Consider the following 25873-nt stretch of genomic DNA (forward strand, 5'->3'; position numbering starts at 1 on the left):
AGTTTTTGGCAATTCTTTGCTTTAGTCTGTTGCTTTATTTGGGGTGGGGGCGGGAGAGTGTGGAGCACAAAAGTGTCATCCCATTTTTTTGACCATCTAAAGTTTTAAGGATTTTCATCAGTGCTCTCTGGAAGCCCCAACTGCATTGGTGCAGCTGTTCTTTCTGCCTTGATATTTACTTACCTTTTCTGAAACCTGGTCCAGGTGGACACGGTGCAGCCGAAACAACCCACGTGGCCAGCGCTGCGTGCGCGGAAGGCTTCAGCCTCTCCGCTCCACCTGTGGCTCCGGGATCGCCAGCCTTCCAATCGCCTGCGAGCTTGTTAGAAACGCAGACTCTCAGGCCCCCACCCCAGATCTACTGAATCGGGGTCAGCATCTTAACACGATCGCCAAGTGTGTCGGATGCATATTAAAGTTTGACAAGCGCTGGTCGTATTCTGCACTCGCTGCGAAAAGTAAACTACATATCTTTTTTCCATACGATTCGGCCCTGTATTCTAACTTTTTTCTTTCCTCCCTGGGTAAACTCATTTTGTAGTTGAGTAAAGAACTCCCGTTTGGGTCTGGGGAGGTGGCGAGCGCGCATCCTCGGAGGATGTAGGAGCAAGGGAGGAAGGGGGCGGAGAGCAGAGCGCGGGCAGTTGTGCGATCCTCGCAGCCGGACCGGGCAGGCGACCAGACGCCGAGAGGCCGGACGCTCCGCGCCCCCCTCGGCGGCCCCCCGGGGCCGGGACACGCGGGGCAGGACGCGGGCGGCGACGCGCAGCCGGGCCCCGGCGAAACTTCGCGCGGACGGGCCGGGCCGGCGGGGGGAGGGCCCGGCGGGGGGAGGGCCCGGCGGGAGGGCGGGGCGGCGCGGCGAGGGGCGGGGTCAGCGGCGAGGCCGCGGGGGCAGCGACGGCGCCTGGCAGCTGGAGCGGCGGCCGCGCCATGTGGCTGCTGGTGCCGCTGTGCCTGCTGCTGAGCGGCGCCGCGGGTGAGTCGGGGGCGCCCGGCGAACTTCCCGCGGGGCGCGGGCCGCGGGGCGCGGCGGCCGGGCTGCGATCGCGTCCCCTCCCGGCGCGCGGGCCGCGGCTGCGGGCGTGGGTGTGCACGGAGGGCGGACCCCGGCGCCGGGCGGGCCGGGACCCCGCCGAGGGGCCGCCGCGGGGTGCGCGCCGTCCTATTGTGTGGGCGTGCGCGCCCGGTGGTGCGGGGCTGTGTGCGCGGGCGGGGCCTCGTGTGCAGCCCGGCTCCGGGGAGCCCGGCAGCCGCCCCGATTGGGCGTAGCTCGAGTGTGTCTGTGTGCGTTGTGTGTGTTGGGGAACGGAGGAGGGAGGAGAGAACTCTTCCCCGATCTCTTCCAAGACGCCCTCGCTCTCGGTGCTGCGTTAGTCTTCCCAGGGCCTCTTGCCGAGTCTCTGGCGTGCACCCTCGTGCCTCAGTGTCCCCGCCTGAATCGCGGGACGAGTAGCATCGCCACTTCCTTCCATTCGTCTCTGGGACTGTGTTTGGTTTGGGCACAGTGAGACGAAGCAGGGCTGGACCTGGGGATTTTTCTTTTTTCCCACTGATCCTGGAAGCAGAAGCTTTATTTAAGTCGCCTGACCACCCCACGCGCCCGGCAGTGGGCACCTGACCGGCTAGGGGCTCTGGGAGAGGACCCGGGGCTTCGTCTGGAAGCCCTTTGACCCTGGCATCGCCACGGCGCGTGCATCCTGGGCCCGGACAGCCGCAAACCGCCTTCCGTCCCAGACAGCATGCCGTTCCCAGGAACTTTTCTGCTGATGTGGGCACGTTCCGAATTCCAGCCTGGGAGCCCTTCCCCTCTGCCCCTGCCCTCGGGCCACAGCTGTCGGCCGCCCCTGGCCACCCCTCCTCTGCTGGGCCCGCCCTTGGCCCCCTGATGTTTATTTCTGGGCCGCTGATGCCCAGAAAGTGGGTGACAGGGCCCAGTGAACTTTATTCAGCAGAATCTTCCCTGCCTGGCGTTTGTGCCATCCGCCTGTCTAATTTATGCCTGCGATCTTGCAAACAGCTTGCCGGTCGAGGTGTCTTTGGTCATGTGCGTGTTGGCTAAGTCGAGGCTCACTTTGTTCTGAGCTGTCCCTTGGAGATGTGAGTGCTTCAAGGGAAACTATCCCCGCTTCCTTGAAGTCCCCGGTCCTGGGCATCCTCAGAGCCCACTGGGTAGCCTTAACCGCCTCGCAGACCTATGACGTCATCCCACTCCTCTGAGACTCCATTTAGATGTCCATGGGTTTGCTTGGCTTCCAGTGGGGGGCTAGGCCTCCTGGTAGCTGCTGTGGGCTTTTTAGCCTGGTCTGGATGAGAGCGCCCTGTTTCTCCTGAACTCCTGGACCACCCCTGGGAGAGGGTTCAGACAGGGGATTGGGCAGCCGGGTGCAGGTGTGAATTATTTGGAGGCTGTTGGAGCAGGCCGTTTTCTAGGGTGTCTCAGACGCGAAGACCTGCCTGGATTCACACATTTAATTTGCGTAGCCAATGGTGCATCCCCTGATAACCGAGAAGGACAGGCTGGAAGCTGTGTGTGTGTCCTCAGAGAGCTGTTGTGGCCGACTGGACACTGTTATTTATTGCATCACCCAGTTGGTACTGGGTTGCTTCAGTTACGTCTCCATCTCTGTAAAAATAGTTGCAAAGTTAATTTTGTCCCTTTCTGGTCAGCACTGGTTATTTGTGTGCGTGTACATATAAAATAGGGCTAAAATAAATAAAATGTGTGTGTGTGTTGGGGGTGGGGGGCAAGGACAGCCCAGCTGTCCCTGGTGGTGGAGGTTTTCTGCTATCTGTGGGCTTTGCCTTAGAAACCTCTAGGCAGGTTTGGAGAGTGTGCATTTTTCATGTTACATTAAGCCTCGTCTTTTTAGCATAGATTCCACTTTGACCCCAGTGTTGCCAGAAACAGGGCTCGTCGTTTTTCCTAACGCTGACCGGGTGCCTCTGGGCTTCCAGCCTGTAGAGAAGCCTGCGTTGTTCAGTTTGGGGTTCACAGCCAGACCAGAGACCCCACCCTTCCTTCCCATGTCCTACACCTTTATCTTCTTTTGCAAAATTGATAAAACAAGAGAGATTATAAAAGCAGTACTCTGGATTTTGGCCTCCATCTGATAGTCTGTGAAAGAAACCTGGGTCAAAGATGAGGCCTTGTCTGAGTCCTGGGTCTCTGTAGGGCTGGGAGGCCACTGAGGTTCCAAGAGCAATTTGAAGGCCTTTGTTATTCAGGAAACTTCTTAGACACCTTCATATGTATTTTTTTTTCTTCCTGTGTTTTTATTGTTTGTGTTAGGGCAGTGAGGCGTTGATTCTGGCTGTTATTATTTTTAATGTATCCTGTGAAAAAGCCTCAGCCCATGTCACATCATCTGATGTCCAGTTTTCCTGCATTTGGGTGAACTTGGGTGGGTTTAAGTTCATGGGTCTTGAGACCTTTCTAATGGTGGCCTTGCTGGATGGGTGGTCAGTCTTCTCACCTCCTCCAGGGCTGTCCTGTGCTTCGACCCCCTGACATTCTCTTCCTATCAGTGAAAAGGCTTGATTTTCCCGTGTGTACTCCCAGGAGTTGACTATTAACCTTCTTTCCTGGAAAGATCTGTTTAATGGTGTGAGGGGTGGGTTTTATTTTTTTTAACTGGCTGAGTATCTGTGCATAGCCCAGCATGGCTCAACTGGGGAAGATGAGGCCACTGCCTACACCAAGTACAAATAAACATACCTTGTTGCTTTTCATCTTCAAAGAGATGCGACAAAGGCTCCCTACTGGGGTGTGAGGTGTTTTTTCCTGACAGCCCACTTAGGCCTGGAATAAGTGGGGAGGAACACAGATGTGAGTAGCAGAGGGTTGGGAGGGTGAATTCTGGGCCTTGTGGACTGATTTAGACACCTTTTGGCCAAAGTCCCCAGGGTAAGTTGGAAGTGGGCTTGTGCTGTGACCCTCTTAAAACAGTTTGGAGAATGTGGAGTTTAGAAATGCTTATAATCAAATAATCTTATATTAAAGACTTGGCCTTAACAACCTTGCCCGTTTGCATGAGCAGGGGAGGCAAAGGAATCCAATGTTTGTGGAGCATCTCCTGTGTGTGAGATGCTTTGCTCACCACTTTAAACACATGATCTCATGGAAATTTTCCAATAATATCATGTGGCAGGAAATTGTTTTATGGTTTAGGAGAGATCAATAATACCCCAGGTACCACAGCCACGCCCGAAGCTTAGATTCTAACTTAAGTTTCTCCTCCCCCCCAACCTGGGCTTTTCCGTCTGTTGCCAGGCTTCCTGGGAAGTAACTCCGTGCCTTTCCTCCAAAAGCTTTTGTGAATTAACGCAGTTGGTGAGATTGTTTACACGGAGGTGGGTCTGTTCACTGTGTCATCACTGCTTTGAATTTATTCAGCAGACATTCTCTGGAGGACACGATGGTGTTCATGGTAAATGTATAAAATAAATCTGAATCCTTAAGTAAAGATGGAACTTTTTCAAAATAACTGGTCTTTTTGCTGTGCGCACTGGTGAGTGGGAAGCCCAGCAGGTGGGAAGATGCTACCAGCCAAGGTTCCATTTCTTGACCTGAATTGTAGTTAACAGGGCCATTCGTTTTCATTCTTTGAGTTCTAAATTTATATTTTCCCCTTTTAAAAATGTTTATTGTGTTTTGTAATTAAAAAATAAAGGATACTATATACCGTGGATGCACCTTGGAGTGATGGAACTGTTTTTAGCTATGGGATTGCCCCAGGGACAGATCTATTTTTGGTTGCTGAGGTTTTTGTTTTTTTTTTTTTCTGTTTTCTTTCTTTCTTTCTCTCTCTATCTCTCTCTCTCTGGAATATTTCGGAAATGCTTGGGTCATTCTGACTATGCAGTTGGTTTTTTTTGCTAGTGCCTCTGCCTGACAATCAGGAAGATTTTTAAGACGCCCCTTCCTATGTGTGCTTGTGCGCATGTGTGCATAACTACCTTTTTTCTGTTGTAATTGTTGTAAAAGAATCTACTCACGTGGATGCTGAGGAGTATCCTTAAAAATGTTTGCTGGGAGAGCAGCCAGATACTTTGAAGATGCAACATTTGCTGGTCACGTTATTTGCTTGCTGTTAAATATTGCTTACCGTAATAAGTGGACTTTTGCAGCAGAGTCAGAAGGATAGCAAATGTTTATTTGAGGTAGGATTGTTAGGGCTTCTGGAAATGGTTGCAAGGATAGGGTTAGTCTAGCACAGGGTTTCTCAGCCTTGGTACTGTGGACATTTTTGACTGGATAGGTCTTCGTTGTGGGTGCTGTCCTGTGCCTTGTAGGATATTCAGCACCATGACTCGTTCTAGATGTCAGTACCAGCCTCCTCCCCACCCCCCAGCTGTGACAACCAGAAATGTCTCCAGCTATTGCCACAACACCCCTGACCGAGAACCCCTGGTCTAGTGTGAGCACGCATCCTTGCCATTCATCTTGAGCATCACCACTGCCCATCCTAAAAATGTCTTCCGGATGCAGGGAGTCGAGATGGCTTCCTACTCCCAAGGGGCCATTAGGCTCCTGCTTTATGTTTCCGTGGCCAAGAAAGTTCTATAAGAAAACACATTCTTACCGAGAAATGCCCTCAGCACTGACCCTTTCCCTTGTGCTTCCCCTTTGTGCCATAGTGAAAACTTCTGGCATTTTCGATTGTAGATTTGGTCCCCTTGGGAGAAACATCTGCTGAGAAAGCAGGTCACAGGCAGGTGGCAGCTGACTGCAGAAGCCACCTGGTTCCCTGAATGTTAAACTTGAGAGGTTCACCAGCCAGGAGGGCTAAAGGAGAACAAGTTGCCGGAAAGTTTGCCATGAACGTCTCGTGTTGAAATCCTAACCCTGGAAGTTCCCCTTTCTCCACTGTACAGAGTAGTTATTGTTCTTCGTGTCTCCTCTTTCCCTCCCTATAATTCCTTCTCCTTTGCCATCAAAAGGCTTTACAACTGGAGTTGGTTCTGCAGGTGTTCGGGAAGATCATCTCTGCTAGCGGCAAGCTGCTTTTTGTAAATTTTCATCTTATACTTTCTTCTCTGAAGTCTCTTTAAAGTTATGTTCTATGTCGCTTTATAACACTTCAGTTCCTTTAAGACGCTTTTCCTTCTAGCTGTCATTTTTCTTTGTTCCTTTCCTAGCCTTCGTTGAGATTTTTATTTATTCCTCTCTTCAGACTAGCCACGTAAGTTGTCTGCTTGATGTTTTCTTTTGGGCATGAATTTGCAGGAGGAAAGGTGGTACCCACAGGGAGAGGGTGGGCTTCCCGGGAAGAAGTACACATCGTCTCAGTTTAGGCACATTTGTCTCCAGTCATACCCTCTTAGAAACTCCTTCTCCAGTGAGGAGCTCTGGCTTCCCAAGCATGTGGATATCATTTTCCTTTTTGTCTTTGGGTAACTAGAAAGTTCTTAACGTTTTATTTGGGCCATTCATTAGCGTGGTATCAAGTCCACCACGCCCAGGCACCGTGTGTGCTGCAGGGGTGCAAAGCTGTGGAAAAATTGTTCTTTGCTGTTGACAAACCGAACGATCCACTGATGGAAATGAGATTGTTTACCTTCTTTAATTATCTGGGAAGGGTAGAGGCTCTTTCCCGCCAGTAGCATCTCAGGGGGGCATTTTCTAAATGTGAGCTGTACTGATGGATCTTGGACCTTGATGGGAACAGACCTGTGTAGATGTCACAATGCCCTGGCAAACGTGGGTATCCTGTCTTTGGTGATATTTAATCAATGTGTCATTCTTGAACATGTTTCAGATGTGGTGACACGTGTCCTAGCTTGCTTCTTTTGCTTTCCACATAAAATGTTGGCATATGTGTGTTGGCACTCTAAGACCTAGCTCTATGCTTCTGAGATTTGAGCAAGAAATTCCTTCCATGGCTTTTGGACAGTAGCTTTCTTTATATTATGGTTGTACACAGTGTGTGTATGTGTGTGTGTAATATATGTATATACTCACTAGTGATATATATATGCTGTATATAGAAAACCTCTCTTTAGCCCTTAATCCTACTAGATTGAAAACTCCTTGAGGGCTGGGATCATATGTTAAATGTATATGTCGTATTTTTTATTTCTTTTATGGTGTCTAGTAGAGTCATGGAAGGTTTACGCTATCTGGCAGGGTGTCGAGCACTGCACATGTGTTATTTTGTTGTAATCTTCTTGAATTAAAAACATTACAAACATAATACACCAAGTACATGCTCATGATACAAAATCCAAACAAAGTAGAAGTAATGGCCATAAAACATTAATATCTTCCTTCATCTTCCTTTTGCATTTCTCTCCCTTCTCCTAAGTAACCACTGACTATCTGGCATATATCAATTTAACCTTAACATGGATTTATATGTATATACACATACACACACACACACGTAATTTAATGAACTCATACTTGTCTCTGTAGTTTTCTGACTCGATTTTTTTACTTAACTACATTTCATCAGTTCTGCTTTGAGCCCCATGAATAGGTCACACTTGTCTCCTGTTGTTTAGGCATGTTGGTTATTCCAAAGCATTTGGCCATCTCTCTGACCCCCACTTGTGTTGCTCAGCTTGTGAACAGGCACTCCTTCTGCCTCTCTCTCAGAAGCCAGTGTGCAACTTCAGCTATTTGTGAGTACCTTCTTCTTTTACATCTCTTAAAGTTTTTGGCTCTTGCTTTGCAAGCAAATATGGAATTGTAGTCATTTCTTCCAGTGATAGATATGTGCTTCATTGTTATCAAGTTTATACTGTTTCCCTACCTTTTTTGTATACACACTAATTTTCCATTTCAGTGCCAAATTTTAACATCATCCTTTAAAAGACAGCTTAAATGGCAGGTCAATTCAACCTGTGCGGTACCAGCAATGCACAGAACCCAATGGAAGTGACGACACAGGAACAGCTGTGACTAGGTTTACCCAGGCGCTGCCAGTGACAAATAAATCACAGCTTCGGTCCGCCCTGTGCTGTCAGAAGATGTGGCTGGCCATCAGGCACATCCTGATGCTGGAGATGTTACAATGTCAAAGATACGTGTCTCCTTGGCCATCTTTCTTCCCGCTCTTACGTTAATATACCTGTCCATTCTTTTAAAAACAGCTTTCTGGTGTATGCATATACTGTAGTTTATTTAATACTTCCTCTGCCGCTGGATCTTACTTCATTTTCACAGCAGTTTATTCAGGGAGATAGTATGTTCTGCCATTTTATAAGATGAGGAAACTAACTGGTTAAGTCATTTTCCCAAGCCCTCATCCAGTAAGAGGTTGCACGTTGGTCTGGGCAGGTTAAACCTATGCTCTTAACCGCTGGCTCTACTGCTTTGGCATGGAGCAGACGTCCAAGTCCGTTTTGCTGGAAGAAGGAAGTGCACCGTCTCCTTGTGCTAGAGGGTTCTATCACTGACAGTGATGTCAGTATTGACTCCGTGCTACTGTGTTGGATGGTAAGATCTGTTAGAGAGCCACCGGAGTGGGTGGCATCTCAAGTTGATTTTATTCGAGTGGCCTATCTTTGGCAAATTGAAACTGATATTCTACCATTCCCCTGTGTGGAGAACTTGTCATCATAGGTGTTTCATTTGACCTTTGCAGAGGCTTGATTTATCAAAAGAAACAAAAACAACAATAAACAAATTATTTCAGCATCAGGAGATTTGTGTTTGAATATGTTAATAATGGAGAACATTCTTCCCACTTTGATGGGAACATTTTGTTGAGATACCAACTGAAAGCAATTTCTTTTCACTCAGTACTTTCCTCAAATAGTGCCGGGTGCCACATAGAAGGGCCCACTGTTTAAAAAGTCTGGAAATAGATATTCTAGACAAAAATATAGTGCTGATGATAATCCTTCATATAAAAAGAGGAATTCAAGTTTGTTTTTGTTTTTTTCTGACCCTGAGCTTACACTGGGATGGTTCATGTATGGGAGAACTAGTGATTGATGTTATTTATTGTGGAAGGTGAAATTTTAATGTGTTGCTCCAGAAAGAAGCTAGAAGTAATTGGCCCCATCTTGTTACCTCAAGCCCAGGAGCTCTTGTGGGCAGGGGTGGCTCGTGAGAAAGTCATGCTGTGGGTCTGTGAAGTGTTCATCACTCTAGGCAGACCAGGAAGAACCTCGGGATTTTAAACTCACTCCCAAGTTCTTTCCAGAGAATTGAGAGCCGGACTCTCCTTTTCATGAATCATTGTGATATCAAGAGACCGGTGATAAATTGGGTGAATTCACTGGTGCCCAAGTTCAACTGCGATTTTTGACAAATGGCGCAGTGTGCAGACGAGGCTGTCTCTGTCTTGGAGAGCGGCCACAGAGGGGGGGGGGCAGCCTTTTAGCTTACTCTGGGACAGGCCCTCGGCATCCGGGTGCTGGAGGGATGTGGAGTCTATGAATAGCTTGATTTAGAAGACTTGCAAACCCAAGGTGCCAGTGTTCCAGGTGGCAGCGGACACTTGTGTGTTTGTTGGCATAGAGAAATGAAAGCATAAAGGGTGTTTAATTTTATTACGTTAAAAATCCCTTCTCATTATTATAAGGCCTCGTGAGTTTAGCTTTGGGAATGTCAGGAGTGTGTTGTCTTTGATGGCATTACTGGAACATTTTCCTTCAGCTTTAGCCTTGAATCAGAGCAGTGTTCTCCAGGCGTCGTTAAACTAATTGGACATGGCTGAAAAATGAGCCCTAGTCACACTTGTAGTTCCACACTCAGCTGAAAAAAGCCTCTTCATTGATTTGGAAAGTTCTAAATTTAACTTGTTTTTTTATTATAAAAATAAAATGGGGGAGTTTTGGGAGGGGAAGAGTGATTAACAACATAGGGTATTTCATCAGAGCTAAAGCCGTAAAAAAGGGTGGATGCTAAGAGAAACAACGGAACTGAATAAGGTGTTTCAAAAACAGATTTATAAAAACGTTAGCATAAGTTTGATTAGAAAGGATGATACTAGCAAGTGAGCCCAGATGGCAGGGAGCGAGGGAAGCGGGACAGTAAAGAGTCGATGCTATAATAACTGCCATAAAAGAGATAAAGTTGGAAAGAATGACTTTTACATCAAGAGTATTTGGTATTAATGAAAGACGGAACTAATCTTGTAAGTGTTAGAGCAAAACTACTAACATTGGTGAAACCTATGAAGGGTAGTGGCGATATAGTAGGTTAAAGGTTTAGCATTCTCAAAGTTCATTTATGCTACCCAAGCAAATGATAATGACAATATAAGAAAAGCTAATGATGTTGAAAATATAATAAGGTTGTCCAGCTTTTGAGTAATCAACATAGCAGAACAATCAGAGATGACCAAAAATTGGAATATATAAAAAAATAAAAATTTGGAATATATAGTCAGAGAAAGAAACATTGTCCAGAATTGTGGGGGCAGTATGGCTTGAAAGTACCCATAAAGCGTGACTTGGCAACAATCCTGAGCAGAAAAAAGAACTCTTCACCTTTCTTGTGAGACAGGATGGATCTGTCGTGTTCTTTGGCGTCTACCTTATTTGCTGTTATACTCCAGCACCGGAATCAGTGCTTGGCCGATAGGGTTTCCTGTAAGTTACCTACAAGAAGAAATGGAGGGGTCATTAAAGATATGTGACTATGGCTTGGAGAAATCAAGGAATTGGGGGAGTCAGATGTGGCCATGGTGAATGAAATTTACCTGGCCATGCTAACTTTGCCCTTTGGTGAAGAATTGTTTTTCCCCCTCTAGATTTTGGGACAGTCTCATTGATCTTCAAAGACCTGCAAAGATTTTCTTTCCCAGAGACACCGTTGGTTTAAAAAGACAAAGAGAAAGGGGCCTTTGAGAGGGAAATGGATTAGAGCAATTTTAAATCAGGTGATTACATTAAGAGACTAGCATGTGGCATATATAATGGGTTCCTGACAGATTAGGGAAAACTGCTTTGTATCTTAATTCCATTTGAAGGGAATTTACATAGTTTACCTAACAAATGGAAGTTGCCAAGAGGAAAAATTGAAAACAGCTCTGTTTTATAAAATATCAGTGTTAAAAACATTAAATAGTAAGAAACTGATAGGATGGATATCTTCTGGTCTGGTTTGAAAGGAAGTAAACATTTGCTGGTAGAAACCACACAAATGATTCCAGGAAGGAAGTGCATCAGTAAATACAATCTTAGAGGTAAATGGAGGGTGATATAAATGCATCAGTTATAAGTCTAAGTGTAAAACAAAATGTTACTAATTCTGATTTTTTTTGAAAAATCACCCATCCGCTCATTATAGGAGACACAGTAAAAATCAAGCAATATAAATAGAATGAAAAAATAAAATAAAATCCATTTTGTAAGGGCTACTTTTATGGTATCAGATAAGTAATTTTGTAGTAGTGAGCATTAAAATAGATAAACAGGATTATTGCAAATGGCCAAAGGGTTCATTAAACAACAAATATCTGATCACCCCCCACAAAAAGACATGAAGAATGAGGAACATAATCAGAGGATATTGAAGCTTCTTCAAGTATAAAATTAGCTAGTTCTTGCCAAAGTTTGGAAGATTAAAATATTTAGAAATACATGGTTTTGATGTTTTAAATAAAAAGTCCATGAGAATAGGGAAATGCCTGGATCTAAGGGGTGCTGAGGACTGGGTGGTAGGTGTCTGCGGTTGAGGGTGGTGGGTGGAACTGACCGGTTCCTCCACACACCTGCTCCCTGGGTCTGCGGAAGCACTTACTCACAGAAGCTGTGGGGATAAAATCCTTCCTGCTAATGAGATGAGAAGGTTGATTAACTTCATTGGGCTTAGTGAGTCTGACACCAGCAGCTGCCCAAGGGGTGTCTGTTGGTGGGAATTCACAAGAGCAGCTTCGGGCCTGTCCTGTGGATAGGAGAGAAGGGCGTGAAGGCTACTGAGAAGGGAAGTGTATTTTTGCTATTACATACAATTAAGCATTCACATTATTTAAGTTATTAGAAAACATTTTCCTGGTTGAGTTTAGATAATATATTTTCTCTTTAAGATTATAGCACACGGATTATTGAGTAGAGCTTTGCCATTCTAAGTGTGGTCCGACAACATTAGCATCACCGGAATCAGAATCTGCATTCTAACAAGATTCCCAGGTGAGAAGTGTGCACATTAAAGTTTGAGAGGCACTAAGGTGGTGGCTAAGAATACAGGCTTTCGAGTGAGTCAGCCGGGTTCAGATTCCAGGTCCCTGCCTTGACCTGGGCTAAGTTTCTTAAACTTTTTCAATCTGCCTTCATCTGTAAATAGGGAGAGTAATGGTCCTGACCATGAGCAAATATTCTGAATGAGATAATGCATGTACAGCACTTAGCCTTTATGATTGCCCTTTAAGTGTTGTTTATTAGTAATAATCAGATTTACTGTAAAAATTTGGACCAAAGGTAGAAACACATAACTTAGAGTTTTATAACCTAAAGGTTTTTAACACATTGATTGATTTGTTTATTTTTGATTTTGCATAGTTTTAATCATACATGGAATGTGATTTCATGTCCTGCTTTTTTCACTTATGAGTGTTGCATAAGCATTTTTCCAAATTGAACCAATCTATGAGAACAAGTAGTCCAACATCACAGAACGGTTGGGTGTATTCTTTGATGTTGGCTATAAAAAATCTACCCACCTGAGCCAGTGATGGTCATGTCCTCGTCTGTATGTGGGAGTTGATATTACCTGGCCTGTCTCACTTTATCTCATTGTCATGAGGATTCGATGAGAATCCTGTAATATGTGAAACCAGCTAATAAAAAGTAAAATACTGTACACATCTATGTTATTGTAAGTGGGTATAGGAAGAGCCTAAAAACATAACTACCCATTGACTCCACAATTCCATGTCTAGGACTTTATCCTAGTTAAATAGTTTTCAATGCGTATTTCGATGCGTATAAAGGTTCAGCTGGGAGGACACCTGTATTGGTGGCAGTTTTGTTCATAGTAGTGAAATGCTGGAGGGTAACAAAATACTCAGCTAGTTGGGGTGAGTTATCATATCAGTATACTAAAATACTGTGCAGACAGTGAGAAGGATGCTATAGACCTGTGACCTCCAATAAACCAGCCACTAGCCACATGCGGCTACTTAGATTTAAATTAAGTAAGATTAAATAAAATAAAAAATTCACATTCGGCCTATTCCAAGTACCCAATAGCCTCGTGTGGCTAGTGGCTACTCTGCTGGATGACACAGGTAGAGAACATTTTCACCATTGTAGAAAGTTCTGGTGGACAGCAGCACTGCTCTAGAAGAATAATTCATACCTGGGAAGAGAATTCTTAGGAAACAGGATTCAAATCTGTACTGCATGTGTGTGTGTGGTGTAAATTGCCCCACGTTGCTAAGGACAGAGGCACAGCATATTCATTTCTTTATTTTTCTAAATTCAGTCTGATCTGCCCCTAGTTGACCCCACACCCCAAGAGCTAAAGATTCCGTGGAAGTCAGTCAGTTGTTCAGGGCCCTCCTCCTCCTGTGGGTTCTATCAGGACTTCCGGGTGCCTGGCCCGGTCATTGGTGTTACTAGTGCTTTTTGTTCCAAAGCCTGTGGCCCAGTGTTGGACATTCTTGTCTTCCAAACTCTTCAGTCGACTTCTTCCCATTAACTATTCCTCACCCCCACATTTGACAGCAGTGATTTCCAAGGACTGGGAGAGAGGAAGCCACTCTGCCCCCTCCCTCATTCAGACTGGTGGAAAAACGCAGAGAACCCACCTGAGTGAACAGTCACAACGACTCATCCTCCTCGATTCGTTTGCACACGTGTGTGCTGCTTTTGTCTAGTTTGCAAACCCTCATGGACGCTCCCTTGAGAGGGCTCTGCAGTCACTGGACCCTCCGTCCCTGCCCCTCCCAGCAACATCGGGCCCCTTTGCCAGTGGGGTGAGCTGACACAAATGAAGAGGGTGTGGGTGCCCTAGTGATGCCTTGTTTCTTGTTGGATTTTTAGCAAATGATTCTGGACAGCTTGACTGAGAAGGAACTCTGTCTCCCAGCTAGTTCACTTCCCCACAGCTAAATGTGGACTTAATGTAGTGTGTGCCCTTGTTTGCTGTCTGGTCTTACTATTAATTTAGTCTGTGACTGTGATTGTAGACAGTTTTGCAGAGAAAGCTTCCCATTCACCCCTCTGAAACCTGGCTGGTGAGTCTCCCTTTCTAGAAAATTGCCCTCTCATATTCAACTTTCAATCGCAGAATTAATCTCTGCCTTCTTAACGGCTGCCTCTACCTTGTATTTTGTTCTTGTTGAACTTAACACGCAGTTTGTTCCCTATACTTGAATGGTTATTAAACCTAGATGATTGTATAATAAGAGTAACCTGGGTGCTTTCAACTGTATACGTCTTAGTTGCTTAGTCTGGAATCTTTCCAAACGTTGTAAAAGAACTGAGAATAATATACCAACATGAGTGTACCTATCAAACAGACATATCAGATTTTAACACGTCATTTTAATTAAAGAAAAGACACATTTTACAAGAAAAATGTATAATATTACAGATACCATCAAAAGACTTTCCTTTATTTTATTATTTTCTTTCTTACCCCGGAGGTCACCACTATCCTCAAGTGGGCATATATCCTTTCTATCCATGTTTTTAATCTTTTACCACCAAAGTGCGCATCTGTACCCAATGCATAGGATTTTAAAGGATACATAGATGCTATCATATTGCCTTTACTTTTGCAAATGGGTTTTTAAATTTACTCTTATAATTTTGAGGTCCATCTATGGTGCCACATATAGATGTATTAATAATTTATTTTAACTGCTGTAGAGTATTTCATTGTATGAATATACTACAGTTGGCTCATTCATCTATTAAGAAGACATTAGGTTATTACTGTGACTACCAGTGAAAAATTTTGTGCCCAATAGCAAGACTTGCTCTGTAATGTTATTCTGGAAGTAGAATTGCTGATCAAAGGGTTTGCACATTTTCAGCTTCGCTATGAAATAGTCCTACTCATTTATGCCCTCATTAGTAGTTTATGAAAGGGTCTGTTTCCCTACCTTTCTTCCGACATTTGGAATTTAGAGTTTTAATTAGTTTCCCCAAGGTGCAAAGTGGAAACTTGCTGTGTTTCTTGGTTTTTTTTTGAGACCAGGGTCTTGCTCTGTTAGCTGGTCTAGAGTGCAGTGGCGTCATCATAGCTAACTGCAACCTCCAACTCCTGGCCTCAAGCAATCCTCCTGCTTCAGCCTCCAGAGGAGCTGGGACTATAGGTGCACTCCATCATGTATGGCTAATTTTGAAATTTTTTGTAGAGACGGTCTCACCATGTTGAGCTGGCGGTTGCTGCAGTTGTAATTTGCCTTCCCCTGATTACTAGTGAGGGGAGTGGTTGGCTGTGGCCAGGCCTGCCCAGAAGCAAAGATAGATGGAGGGACCCAGAGGCCACTTGGCACAGGCAGGTAAAAGGTGGCTGTTCGGTGTTGGCGTGGTAAGAATGTCCAGGTCAAACTCTGGACCTGAGGGCTGGGTGCTAAGGTCTCATTCTTCCAGACAGCAGAATGTTTGCCATTTGCATAGATTCTGGGTGCCCCCAGGGCTTGGAATATAGCAGGTGGTGAGCCACAGTTTTGTGCTTCTCCATCCCGGGTGAGTGTTTCACTCTGTGAGGCTGCAGCGGCCACTGAACCAAGGGTGCTCCACCGTGAGAAAATCAGCCAAACAATGGGAGCCACTTTCTAGGCTTCATTTCCTGTGAGACAGGAGGGAGTAGCAGTTCAGAGGGCCTCATGAACCAAATGCTCTGAGTTCAGAGCCTGGCTGTGTGACCTCGGGCCACTTACAGAGCCGCTCTGCCTCAGTGGGTGCGTTGCCTATAAAAGGGGTATAAGGTTGATACAAGCCTCTGAACATTCTTGGGGAGAGTAGACGAGATCGTGTGTGTGGGATGCTTAGCCCAGGGCTGGCACTGAACGAGAACTCGGCGTGTTTGCCGAATGAATGTATGAGTTGTGCTTCAGTTTACAGAGCAGCCTATGCTAAGGTTTTTGAATTTTATTCTAAGAGCAATGAGAATGTTTTAAAGCAGGGACTACTATGATTCCATTTGTGCTTTTAAAACAGAGATGGGCCAGGTGTGGTGGCTCACACCTGTAATCCTAGCGCCTTGGGATGCTGAAGTGGAGGGATTGCTTGAGGCCGGGAGTTCGAGCCCAGCTTGAGCAACATGGTGAGACCCTGTCTTTATAAAAAATAGAAAAATTACCCTGGTGTGGTAGGGCGAGGGAAGTCCCAGCTACTCAGGAGGCTGAGGAGGAGGATCGCTTGAGCTCACGAGTTTGAGGTTGCAGTGAGCTATGATGATGCCACTGTACTCCAGTCTGGGCAGCAAGGGAGACCCTGTCACAAAAAAAAAAAAAAAAAGAAAGAAAGGAAGGAAGGAAGGCAGGCAGGAAGGAAGGAAAGAAAGAAAGAGAGAGGATGAAATCCTGAATTTTCTGGTCACTAGTCATGAACTTGAAATCAGGTTTTTGTAACTCTTCATTTTCACATTGTCTTCTAAAAATTTATTCTTCCCATTTTTCCTCCTCCCTGAAAAGTTTTCCCCTCTGCCTTCTTGGTCTTTTTGAAATACATTCCAATAGCCCAATAGCTTTTTATCCCCATTTGGTGACTCTAAAATTCCCAAGTTTTGGGGGTTTGAACTTGAGCTTCTCTAGTTCTAGGAGGTATTCTCTTTCATGACCTAGGACATATTGCAGGGTCACTATTGAGTAAGATTCTGGAAGCAGAGTCTGGAGGATTCCAGATATATCTTAGTTTTGCTGCTAGTTCAAATGACTCATCTCCATCTCTTTTTGTCTCTGTAGAAAGTACCTTTTTCATCCTAAATTTTGGATTGAAGAGGTAAAACCCACCCCGTGGGTCCATCATCAGGACTAAGCCGCCGATGATAATTTTCCATACGTTGGTTCTGCACTGACTTCAAGGGGACGAACAGCTTGCTTCTGGGAGGCTCATTAAGTTTCCTGGGCTCCCCAGAGTACCTCCGTCTTAATTAGTGCCTACGTGGACTAAGAGAGCCTCAAAGATTTTGAAATAGAAATGTCCTTTCTCTAAGTGCATTTAGGGGAGGACACACTGCCTAGTCCCTTTCCTGTTTAAATAATTTTTATTTATTTGAGAGATGGAGGATGGAAGCAGAATGGAAAGAAATTAAAATCCCTATAGATTTTAGTTATTTACACACACAGGATACCATATAAAGGACATTTAGTGGATTAAGAGCCCGACATGGGTGGGTGTTTTCAACAGAGGGATAAAGGCTGGCTTTGTGAAGTAAATTGTGATGCCACTTGGAAACGGTGATCTGAGTGAAGATATGGAAATAATGTGGTGAAGACTAAACCAAAAGACGACATAATTAAAACAACGCAGAGATCAGCAGTACAGAGACGTGGATGTTAGTGGGAGAACAAAGCAGAGTCACATACTGACAGTCTGCAGCATGGGAGGACGAAGGGCAGGCCCAAAGGACCATGGTTTTAAGTCCCATTGGATTAAATTTTTCATCACTGTCCACTTGCATTGCCTGAGATTTGGGGATGAACGTGTTTGTGTGCTTGTGTGTGTGTGCACACATACACCCACTTATAAACGTTGCTAGCCTCGGTCGTCAGAAGAAATTCAGCATTGGACATAAGAGGTCTTTATTCTGTATCTGCTTACCATCTATTTTACAATGACCTATTTGGGATTATGTCACTGGCTTTTTAGAACAATTACTTATTGTTCACTTACTTGTAAAGCAAAGTAGTAGGTACGGTTGGAGTTCCAGAGTTTTCCCTTGACCTTAAGTAATTAAGAGTTTATGAAGAGAGGGAAAATGTGCCCATAGACCTCGGAGTATGTGTGTAGCGTTGTGCATGTGTAGTAACGTGGCGAGTGATGCAAGAGTGGCAAAGACCCTGTGCTGCCGGACTGCAGAGAAGGACATTTCTTCCCGCTGTGATGAGTAAGCAAGGATCATGAAGGTGGTCCCTGACATGATGGAATTCCAGGATGGCATGGGCCGAGTCCCAGAGATGGGAAAGTATGCAGTGTGTTTGGGGAGCCACAAATAGAGTTTTACCTGAGTCATAAAGAGCAGTGGGAGCTAAAGCCAGAAAGAGCGCATGCTCTACTACGAATACTCCTCCTACTGTGTCCCAGGCACTGGGCAAAGTGCTTTATACACTTGATTTTGTTGAATCTCCTCCAGACCCCTGTAGGGGGGAGACGATTGCGATCACGACTCAACCAAGTAGGAGGCCGAGGCTCAGAGAAACTGAGCAACTTGCTGGGACTTGGGCAAGAGCAAGACTGGGAGCCCTTAGCTTTTCCAGCTCCACAGCCTGTGCTTTGGTGGGTGGGGTGGTGACGAGGACCACAGAGGCCGGGCTTTGTGTCATGGACATTGCAACACCTTTGCCTTGATCAAAGCTCTATTTAGAAAGAGTGGGGGTGGCCTCCCCTTTGGGGGCTCTGGTCTGTCTGAGTGTAGCAAGGGCCTGGCTGTGGCTGTCACATGTGAGCCGCAGGGAGGAGAGCCTGGATTTGGAGACCATTGAGAGTACAGTGTCACTTGAATGGTGAGAGCAGAAGCTGAGTTTGTAAATTAGGGCTGAGAAGTTGAGCTGCAGTGGAAGTGGAGGCAGTAGAGGGAAATTGATTAGCGTAGTCCAGCAATTCCCAGACTTGGATATTATGGACCAGTAAAATAATGAAAAAAGAAAAAAAAAAAACCACACCAAACAAGTTGGGCTCCTGACATGGGGTCGCCTACTTTTATTTGATCAAATGAGAATAACAAACAAAAATCACCCTCTATTATATCATCACCATTTTGTGAAAGGAATCACATTTTAATACAAAAATGTAGCAGTGGTTCATCCTCAAAATAAAGCATGGTCCTTTAAGTGGGATAAGTAAAGTTTAGTTCTAAGAAGAGCTCGCTGCAGTTGCGCCTGCATTTTCTACTTTGTTGCTGGCCAGTGAACACGTTGTCATGGACCAGGGTGTTCTTGTAACATACACGTGGGAACTGCGGGTGGAGACTGTTCTGTCCGGAGGCTCTGGGGCTCTGGCTGGGGGCCGTGGGAGGATGTAGGTGATTGGTGTTCAGACATGTGGGTTTTTAGGATTTCAGGAAGCACTTTGTAGGGCAGAGAGCCCTCTCTCTGGGCAGAGGAATTGCAGAGGCCTTTGTGAAGATAGGAGTGGGTGAAAAATGCAGGAGAGAGGAAGGAGGGGACAGAAACAGGTGGCTCTAACATTTATTTAGCACCTGCCCAGCGTATGTTAGGAGAGAGATCTCATTTAATCCTCATATAGAATCTTTGGGGGCAGACACATTATTATTTCCATTTCACAGATGAGAGAACTGTAGCTCCAGATGTACCTAAGTCTCCTGACAACCAAGTCACAGAGTAGAGATTCCGGCAGAGTCCCAGGTCCTGAGGTCCTAACTCTAGGATGGCATTGGCAGGCTGTTTGGGAACCTTTTCAATTACTTATTTAATTTATTTAGGGTAACAGTGGTGACATGTGGAGACACTTTGCTTTTTCCTTTGGGACTTGTGTGGTTGGTTGTTTTGTGATCTCGTGACTGTTCAGTTGGTTATGTTCCTAACCTGTGGCCTCATCATTTGGTAACTAGCAGGTGGAACTCTATCGTATACTGATCTCTGCTTACAAACAGTCCTTTCTTAAGTGCATATGGTATGGGCACCAAGTCCCTGGCTCTGCTCCACGATTTTATACACGGGTCTCAGTCGTGGAATCTGTGTGCCTTACACGAGGGGTGGCACCTCTCCCCTAGGAAACCGAAGCTCAGACAGAGGGAAGGAGACCCCTAAGATTCCAGATGTGGCCAGGATTTGAAACCTGGCCTCTGCGTTCTCAGTCGAGGCCCTTCTTGCCTTATGGAGGCTTTCCCACTCACACTGGCGTGAACCCCAGGGGGCTTCCTGAAAACTCATAATGGAATCTTTGAACAGATGCCCAAGGACAGATTTCAGGTTTTCAGCCATTTTTCTCCTTTAATGGAGGCTCTGACTGGCTAGTTGGTTAATGGGTCCCAGGTTCTCCTAGGCCACTTAACTTCCTAATTTTCAAGCATTATCCATGGAGAAAATCCACTCTACAGAAGCTTATGACTTAATGAGCTCAGTCAAAGTCAATCTCAAGTTGTGGGCCGCGGCTTTGATCGTTGTGATGGGCGTTTTGGTTTCCACTGTGGGGGGAATGGGGAAAGGCTTTGCCCATGATTTATTAATCACTTCCCCTGGCCATGCTGTCGCCTGGCTCTCCTGGGAAGCCCAGTGCTCTTGCGGCTGCCCCAGATTCAGCCTCAGCTTGAGCTGTAGGTCTGGACATGGCCTGTGTGTGCCTGGTTTCTGGGAGGTTTTGCTCAGCTGGAAGGCAGCCAGGCGCTGGAACCAGAGGCGCACACCTTGGGTAAATCCCTATCAGCTTTCAGAGCAGCCGGTGTGGCTCGTTCTTGGCAGAACCAGCTCCTCCAGGGAGGAGGGATATGGGGCCCACGTGCATGCACGGTGTTTTTTTCGGAAAGACCCACGGATAAAATATTGACATCAGTGATTTGGTACCAAGTCCTGGTTTGTTTGTTTTAAAAGTCTTCACAACACATCATCAGCCATGAGGATGTTGGCCTGTTTGCTTTTGGTTTCTTCCTTGCAGTTTTTGTTTTTATGAGGAGCAAAGCAGCTAGGCCTGATCTTCCGGGGAAAGAAGCCTGCTGTGTAGGAGAAAACCGCTCCGCGGTGTGGCTAATAAATGGCTGACAATGAGGTGAGCTCCCGCTTGTGCAGCGCTTACTGTGTGCTCTGGGCACTGTCCTTTGTGCTTTGAGGTCATTATCTCTTGAATCCTCTCACAGGCAGCTGGGTAGGTTAAATTGTGTCCCCCTAAAAGATATATTCAAGCCCTAACCCCTGGTACCTGTGAATGCAGCTTTGTTTGGAAATGGGGGTCTTTGTTGATGTACTTAGTTAAGATGAAGTGCATTGGATTAGGGTGAGCCCTGATTCCGGTGGCTGGTGTCTTTATTATAAGAGGGGACACACAGACACTCGCAAAGGGAAGACGGCCATGTGAAGACAGAGGCAGAAATTAGGGGTGATGTAGGTACAAGCCAAGGGTTGCCAATAGCCACCAGAAGCCAGGCGAGGATGGATTCTGCCCTGGAGTTCTCGGAGGGAGTGCGGCCCTGCCAGCATCTTGACTTTGAACTTCTAGCCTCCAGAAATATGAGAGAATAGATTTCTGTTGTTTTAAGCCACCCAGTTTGTGGTGATTTGTTATAGCAGCTCTTGGAAATAATATAGCAGGAATTACCTAGAAGGATTTTAACTCCATTTTACAGATGAGCAAATCGAGGCTCAGAGAGGTGTTGAGCATCTTGCCCCAGGTCACTCAGCTTGTATATGGAGACAGACAGTTCAGGGATTGCACGATGGTGCTTGCTCTCGTGTCCATGCGTTCCTTTCCACTTCGGAGTGGGCAAGGCGGTAACTTTCTGATGCCGGTTATCTGGGACACCTTAATGAGCAGTTTAGTCTCAGAGGGAGGTCGTCTGTTGCAGTTTAGATCTGCCTCAGATCCTGCATATGGCCAGAAGTTTCCCTGAGTGACTCTGGGGGAGCGCTTGCCTCTGAAGGGAGGGAGGGATGGGGCCCTGGACGGTGGATGGAGGCTTCCTGGAAGCACAGACATAGACACAGTCAGGAAGGAGGATGTTGATATTTCCTCTCTGCACTCGTTTCCCTCTTTCCTGGACAAGTGCGTGAATTGGATTTCATTCATTATCAAACTATATCCCAGGGATTGTGTTAGGCACTTGGGGATACTCAGTTGAATGAACAGTCTCTTCTCTCTAGGAGCTCCGTGGTGGGGAAGGACACTTTGAAGTATCCAAGATGATACTGGGATAAATGAGACTGCCTTTTCCAAAAGAGTCTGTTTTAGTTGAATTGTGTTGTGTGGCAACGTGGAGGGTGACTTAGTGGGGTGTGTATGTGTGTGTGTTCATGCATGTGTACGCACTTGTGCATATGTACGTGTTTAGCTGTGTTGCTTTGTATCTTTCTTGGAGGCTTGGAAATGGGCATGCTTGGAACATATTTATAAATGTGAGTTTTTTTGGGGGTGTTATTGCTCTATTGAAACTCAAGCTCAAATTCAGTAACTTACTTTATTAACATGAAAACTGCATCACTCAGGCGTGCGTTATGTCTGTTGAGTGGCTTTCCAAGGCTGCTGGAGGTTAGTAATTGAGATCCACATGGTGGCTCCATGCCATCAGGGACCCAGGCTCCTTCTCTTACCTGTTCCTCTGCTAATTACCTCATGGCCCAAGATGACTGCTTGAGTTACCTGAATTCAGCTGGAGGAAGGCAGAGGGCACTAAGAACCATGAGCTCCCTCCTCTTAAGGATCCTCCCTGGAAGTCACACACTGAACTCGTGCTTCCATCCCATTGGCCAAACCTTAGTCACGTGGCCACATTCTGTGGCCAAGGTGACTAGGCAATGTGCTTAAATGAAATCAGGAGTCCTTAGTAATTAGAGAAGGAAAACATATAATGGGGTGTGTGTGTGTGTGTGTGTGTGTGTGTGTGTGTGTGTGTGTGTGTGTGTGTCTGCACGCAGGGGCCAATTATGAAGGGAAGAAGATCAAATTCCAGAATTTTACTTCTAGAAACTTGTTTTATGAAAACTTATTTAGAGGGTGCAGGGGTATGTTACAGAAAATATGTATCATTCTCTTGAGCAGCTTTAATAGAAGAATATGAGTTATGCTGGGAGAGCACAGGTAGGGAGAGACCGAATAAGCCTGTCTTAGTCTGTTCAGGCTGCTGTAACAAAATGCCCCAGACCAGGTGATTTAGAAGCAATATAAATTGATCACTCACAGTTCTGGAGGCTGGGAAGTCCAGGATCAAGGCACCAGCAGATTTGGTGTCTAGTGAGGGCTCCCTGCCTCTTAGATGGCATCTTCTTTGCCGTGTCCTCACATGGTGGGAGGGGACAAGGGCTCCTTCAAGCCTGTTTTGTAAGGCACTAATCCCATTAATGAGGGCTCCACCCTCATGACCTAACCAACTCCCCAAAGGCCCCACCTCTTAAACACAATCACATTGGGGCTTAGATTTCAACACGTGCGTTTTGGAGGGACACAAACACTCTGACCATAGCAGTGCCTTAAGGGGTGGGGTTAAGAAAAACAGAGGGCAGTTTCAAACCTGAGCCCCCACGTCCGTGGTCACCGTGGCAGACACTCTGGGGTGAGGGTGCGGATTTATAGGGCTGCGGCTTCTCATGTGGTGGCCCCATGGAACATGCTCCCGAGGGAGGCACAGTAGGGCTCTTTTTATTGATTTGGTGATGGCTTGTGATTCTCCAGAGCGATGCAGGGTAAGCGGCTAGTTTAAAATAACTAGGGGCTCTGGCTCACGTTTTTGGGAAGAAAGGAAATAGCACTGAAGCGTGTCTCCCATTGCATGAAAGGCAAAATCCAAGCTGTAGCCCTCTGTGAACTGAATTCCTGCAGGTTTCCATGCCGGCAGTACTTCCCTGCCCCATCCTGTGCAGGGTGGTCCAGGGTGGTCCGGGGCAGAGCAGCCTAATCCATTCCATTTGTGTGACAGGTACCCGGTGCTGCTGTGGTTAAATGTGTTCGTGCATGTGTCAGCTCCTGATGTACTAAGCTCCTTGGTTCAAGGTGGGGCTGTTTCTCACACATCTTTGGGTCCCCAGCTCTGCTCTGCTTGGTACCCGTGATTCTGACCCAGTTCCGCAGATGAGGGCCCCTCTATGTGAAAGCGTGTCCCTGTTTTCTTAGTCTCATGATCTCACCTAAGCAGGAGGCATCATTTTATCTAGAGCAAATTATTGAGCTGGAAAAGACTGTTAAAAGGTAAATTGATCACCAGCTGAGTCTAGGATCGTCAGCTCAATGAGACATTTAAATTTTAACACCCGAATTCAGAGTTGTTTTTCTGACAATCCACGTGCTTTTGGTTAGGGGAGGAAAAAGGAGTTCTTGTAGCTTAAATTATGCTTATCTGTGGAGGGGCACAGCTATTGGTGTGTTGCTTCCCTGAACTTGGGCTCATTTTGGATTTTGTTGAATGGTTTTACACATTTCTCCATTATTAGTGAATGCTAGAATCTCAAATTTGAAAAGGATTCTTTCACAAGGGCTGTCTGTTCTCAGCCATTTTCTTGCATTTTCTCTCGTATTCAAGTTGTTTTTCTTTCCACGCGTTGAAGAATGCTCCACTCCAGATCTGGGGTGTCTGCCTAAAGTGTTGGTCTCATAACCATGATGGAGAAAGACAAGAAGAAGCAGGCGCAGTCCGTAGAAACTGACCTGGTTGCTAATCTTGGTGTGGGCACCAGGAAGTGGTATGTGTGGTTTCTGCTTTCAGTGCCCTCCGGCTGACCTGGGCTCCCAGGTGGGACAGGGCTGTGTTAGAGTGCGGCCACAGGCTAGGACAGGCAAGGCAGAAGGGCTTTCCGAGAGGTGTTTGCAAGAAAACATCCACTGTACTTCCTTAATTTGCCGCTTGATTGTCTTGGCTAGCTTTGGACTCATCCAGCCTGTGACCTCTCTGACCTTGGGAACTGTAAGTGCTTTTTTTTTTTTTTTTTAGCCCCAAGATGCTGATGGTAGAAGGGCGCTGGGTTGCTGAGAAGGTGTTGGGGTATGATGGAGCTCCCTTCCCGAGGGCGGCCATGGGTGGGTCCCCCCATGCAGGGCGTTGCTAGAAGTGGACTTACTAGGTTAGCAGAGCTTTGGGTGTTAAAACCCTGAGTCTGAGAGCTTCTGGTCCATTTGTTTCAGGTGTTTGGACTTCCTTTGCTTCTTCTGAAGGCATTGGGGTAAACGTAAAGTTAAAATTGAGTCAACTTCGTTCCTAGGTACCGTGCTTGAAAGACAATTTATAAGATACACTGGACCTTGTTGTAGCCCTTGGCCAAGAAATGTGGTTGTTGTACCTGGGACAAGGTTGTTGAGCCAGTGGCATCTCTGGAGGACGCCTCTCCTGGTCTCTTGGTTTCAGCCTGGCTTGAAGCTGTTCTGCCAGATCTATCCTCTTCCCTTCTTATGGGCCAACTGTTCAGCAGTGCAGAGCCGCATCAGGACTGCTGGAGAAAGCCCTTTATGTCTTTTCTAGAAGCATCTAAGTGAGCTGTATGTGTTCTTGTCTTTAAAATAACAAAGTGATGGAAATTTTTAAAACATGGGGCCTCTTAATTGAGCCTTAATTTCCACTGGAGTATTTTTATAAGATTTATAACTGTGTTTAGTAGCTCTCTAATGATATTGTCAATTTGCATAATGCTGATGATCCAGGCAATTCAAAGTAATTTATAGCTGTATCTTCATTACCAAGTGGCAGATATTATCCCCATTTTATTGCTGGGGAAATTGAGGCTTCATATAGAGAAATCAATGATCCATAGAAAGTCAAACCACAGAAAGGCATCACTGCTGGGGCATTTCCTGCTTCCTTTATAACACTGGCTTTATTGGCTTCTATTAGGGAACTAATCCACTGGCCAATGACTTAGTTGGTTTGAGTTATTTCTTTCAAAAAATGGGATTTCTGATTCCTTTTATATATATAACATGGAAATTCTAGTTCATTTAGCTTCCCCACTGTGAGGGTTAATGATTGAACGTGAACTTTGTTAAACAGGTTGGGAGAATGACACTCTGAGAAATGTGATTTTATTAATGATAAACTTGGATTCTGCTAGGGGGTGTTTTTCAGTTTTCCAGCTGTGAATGACACAGGTGCTGGTGATGAACCCTTGTCTGCTCACTCCCTGTCTCCCCCAGCAAAGGGCCGCTT

The 25873-nt window shown here is 45.8% G+C and overlaps 1 protein-coding gene across 1 annotated transcript in view; it reads left to right on the plus strand.

Moving 5' to 3' along the window:
* The first annotated feature begins 888 nt into the window (after positions 1–888).
* Positions 889–25873, plus strand: part of LDLRAD3 (low density lipoprotein receptor class A domain containing 3) — a 231501-nt gene continuing 206516 nt past the window's right edge. Inside the window, exon 1 of the mRNA XM_045557816.1 lies at positions 889–979. Within this exon, the coding sequence (XP_045413772.1) occupies positions 934–979 (46 nt within the window). The 5' untranslated portion in view covers positions 889–933. The remainder of the gene's footprint in view (positions 980–25873) is intronic.

This window comes from Lemur catta, chromosome 7 (genome assembly GCF_020740605.2).
Source record: "Lemur catta isolate mLemCat1 chromosome 7, mLemCat1.pri, whole genome shotgun sequence".
NCBI lineage: Eukaryota > Metazoa > Chordata > Mammalia > Primates > Lemuridae > Lemur > Lemur catta.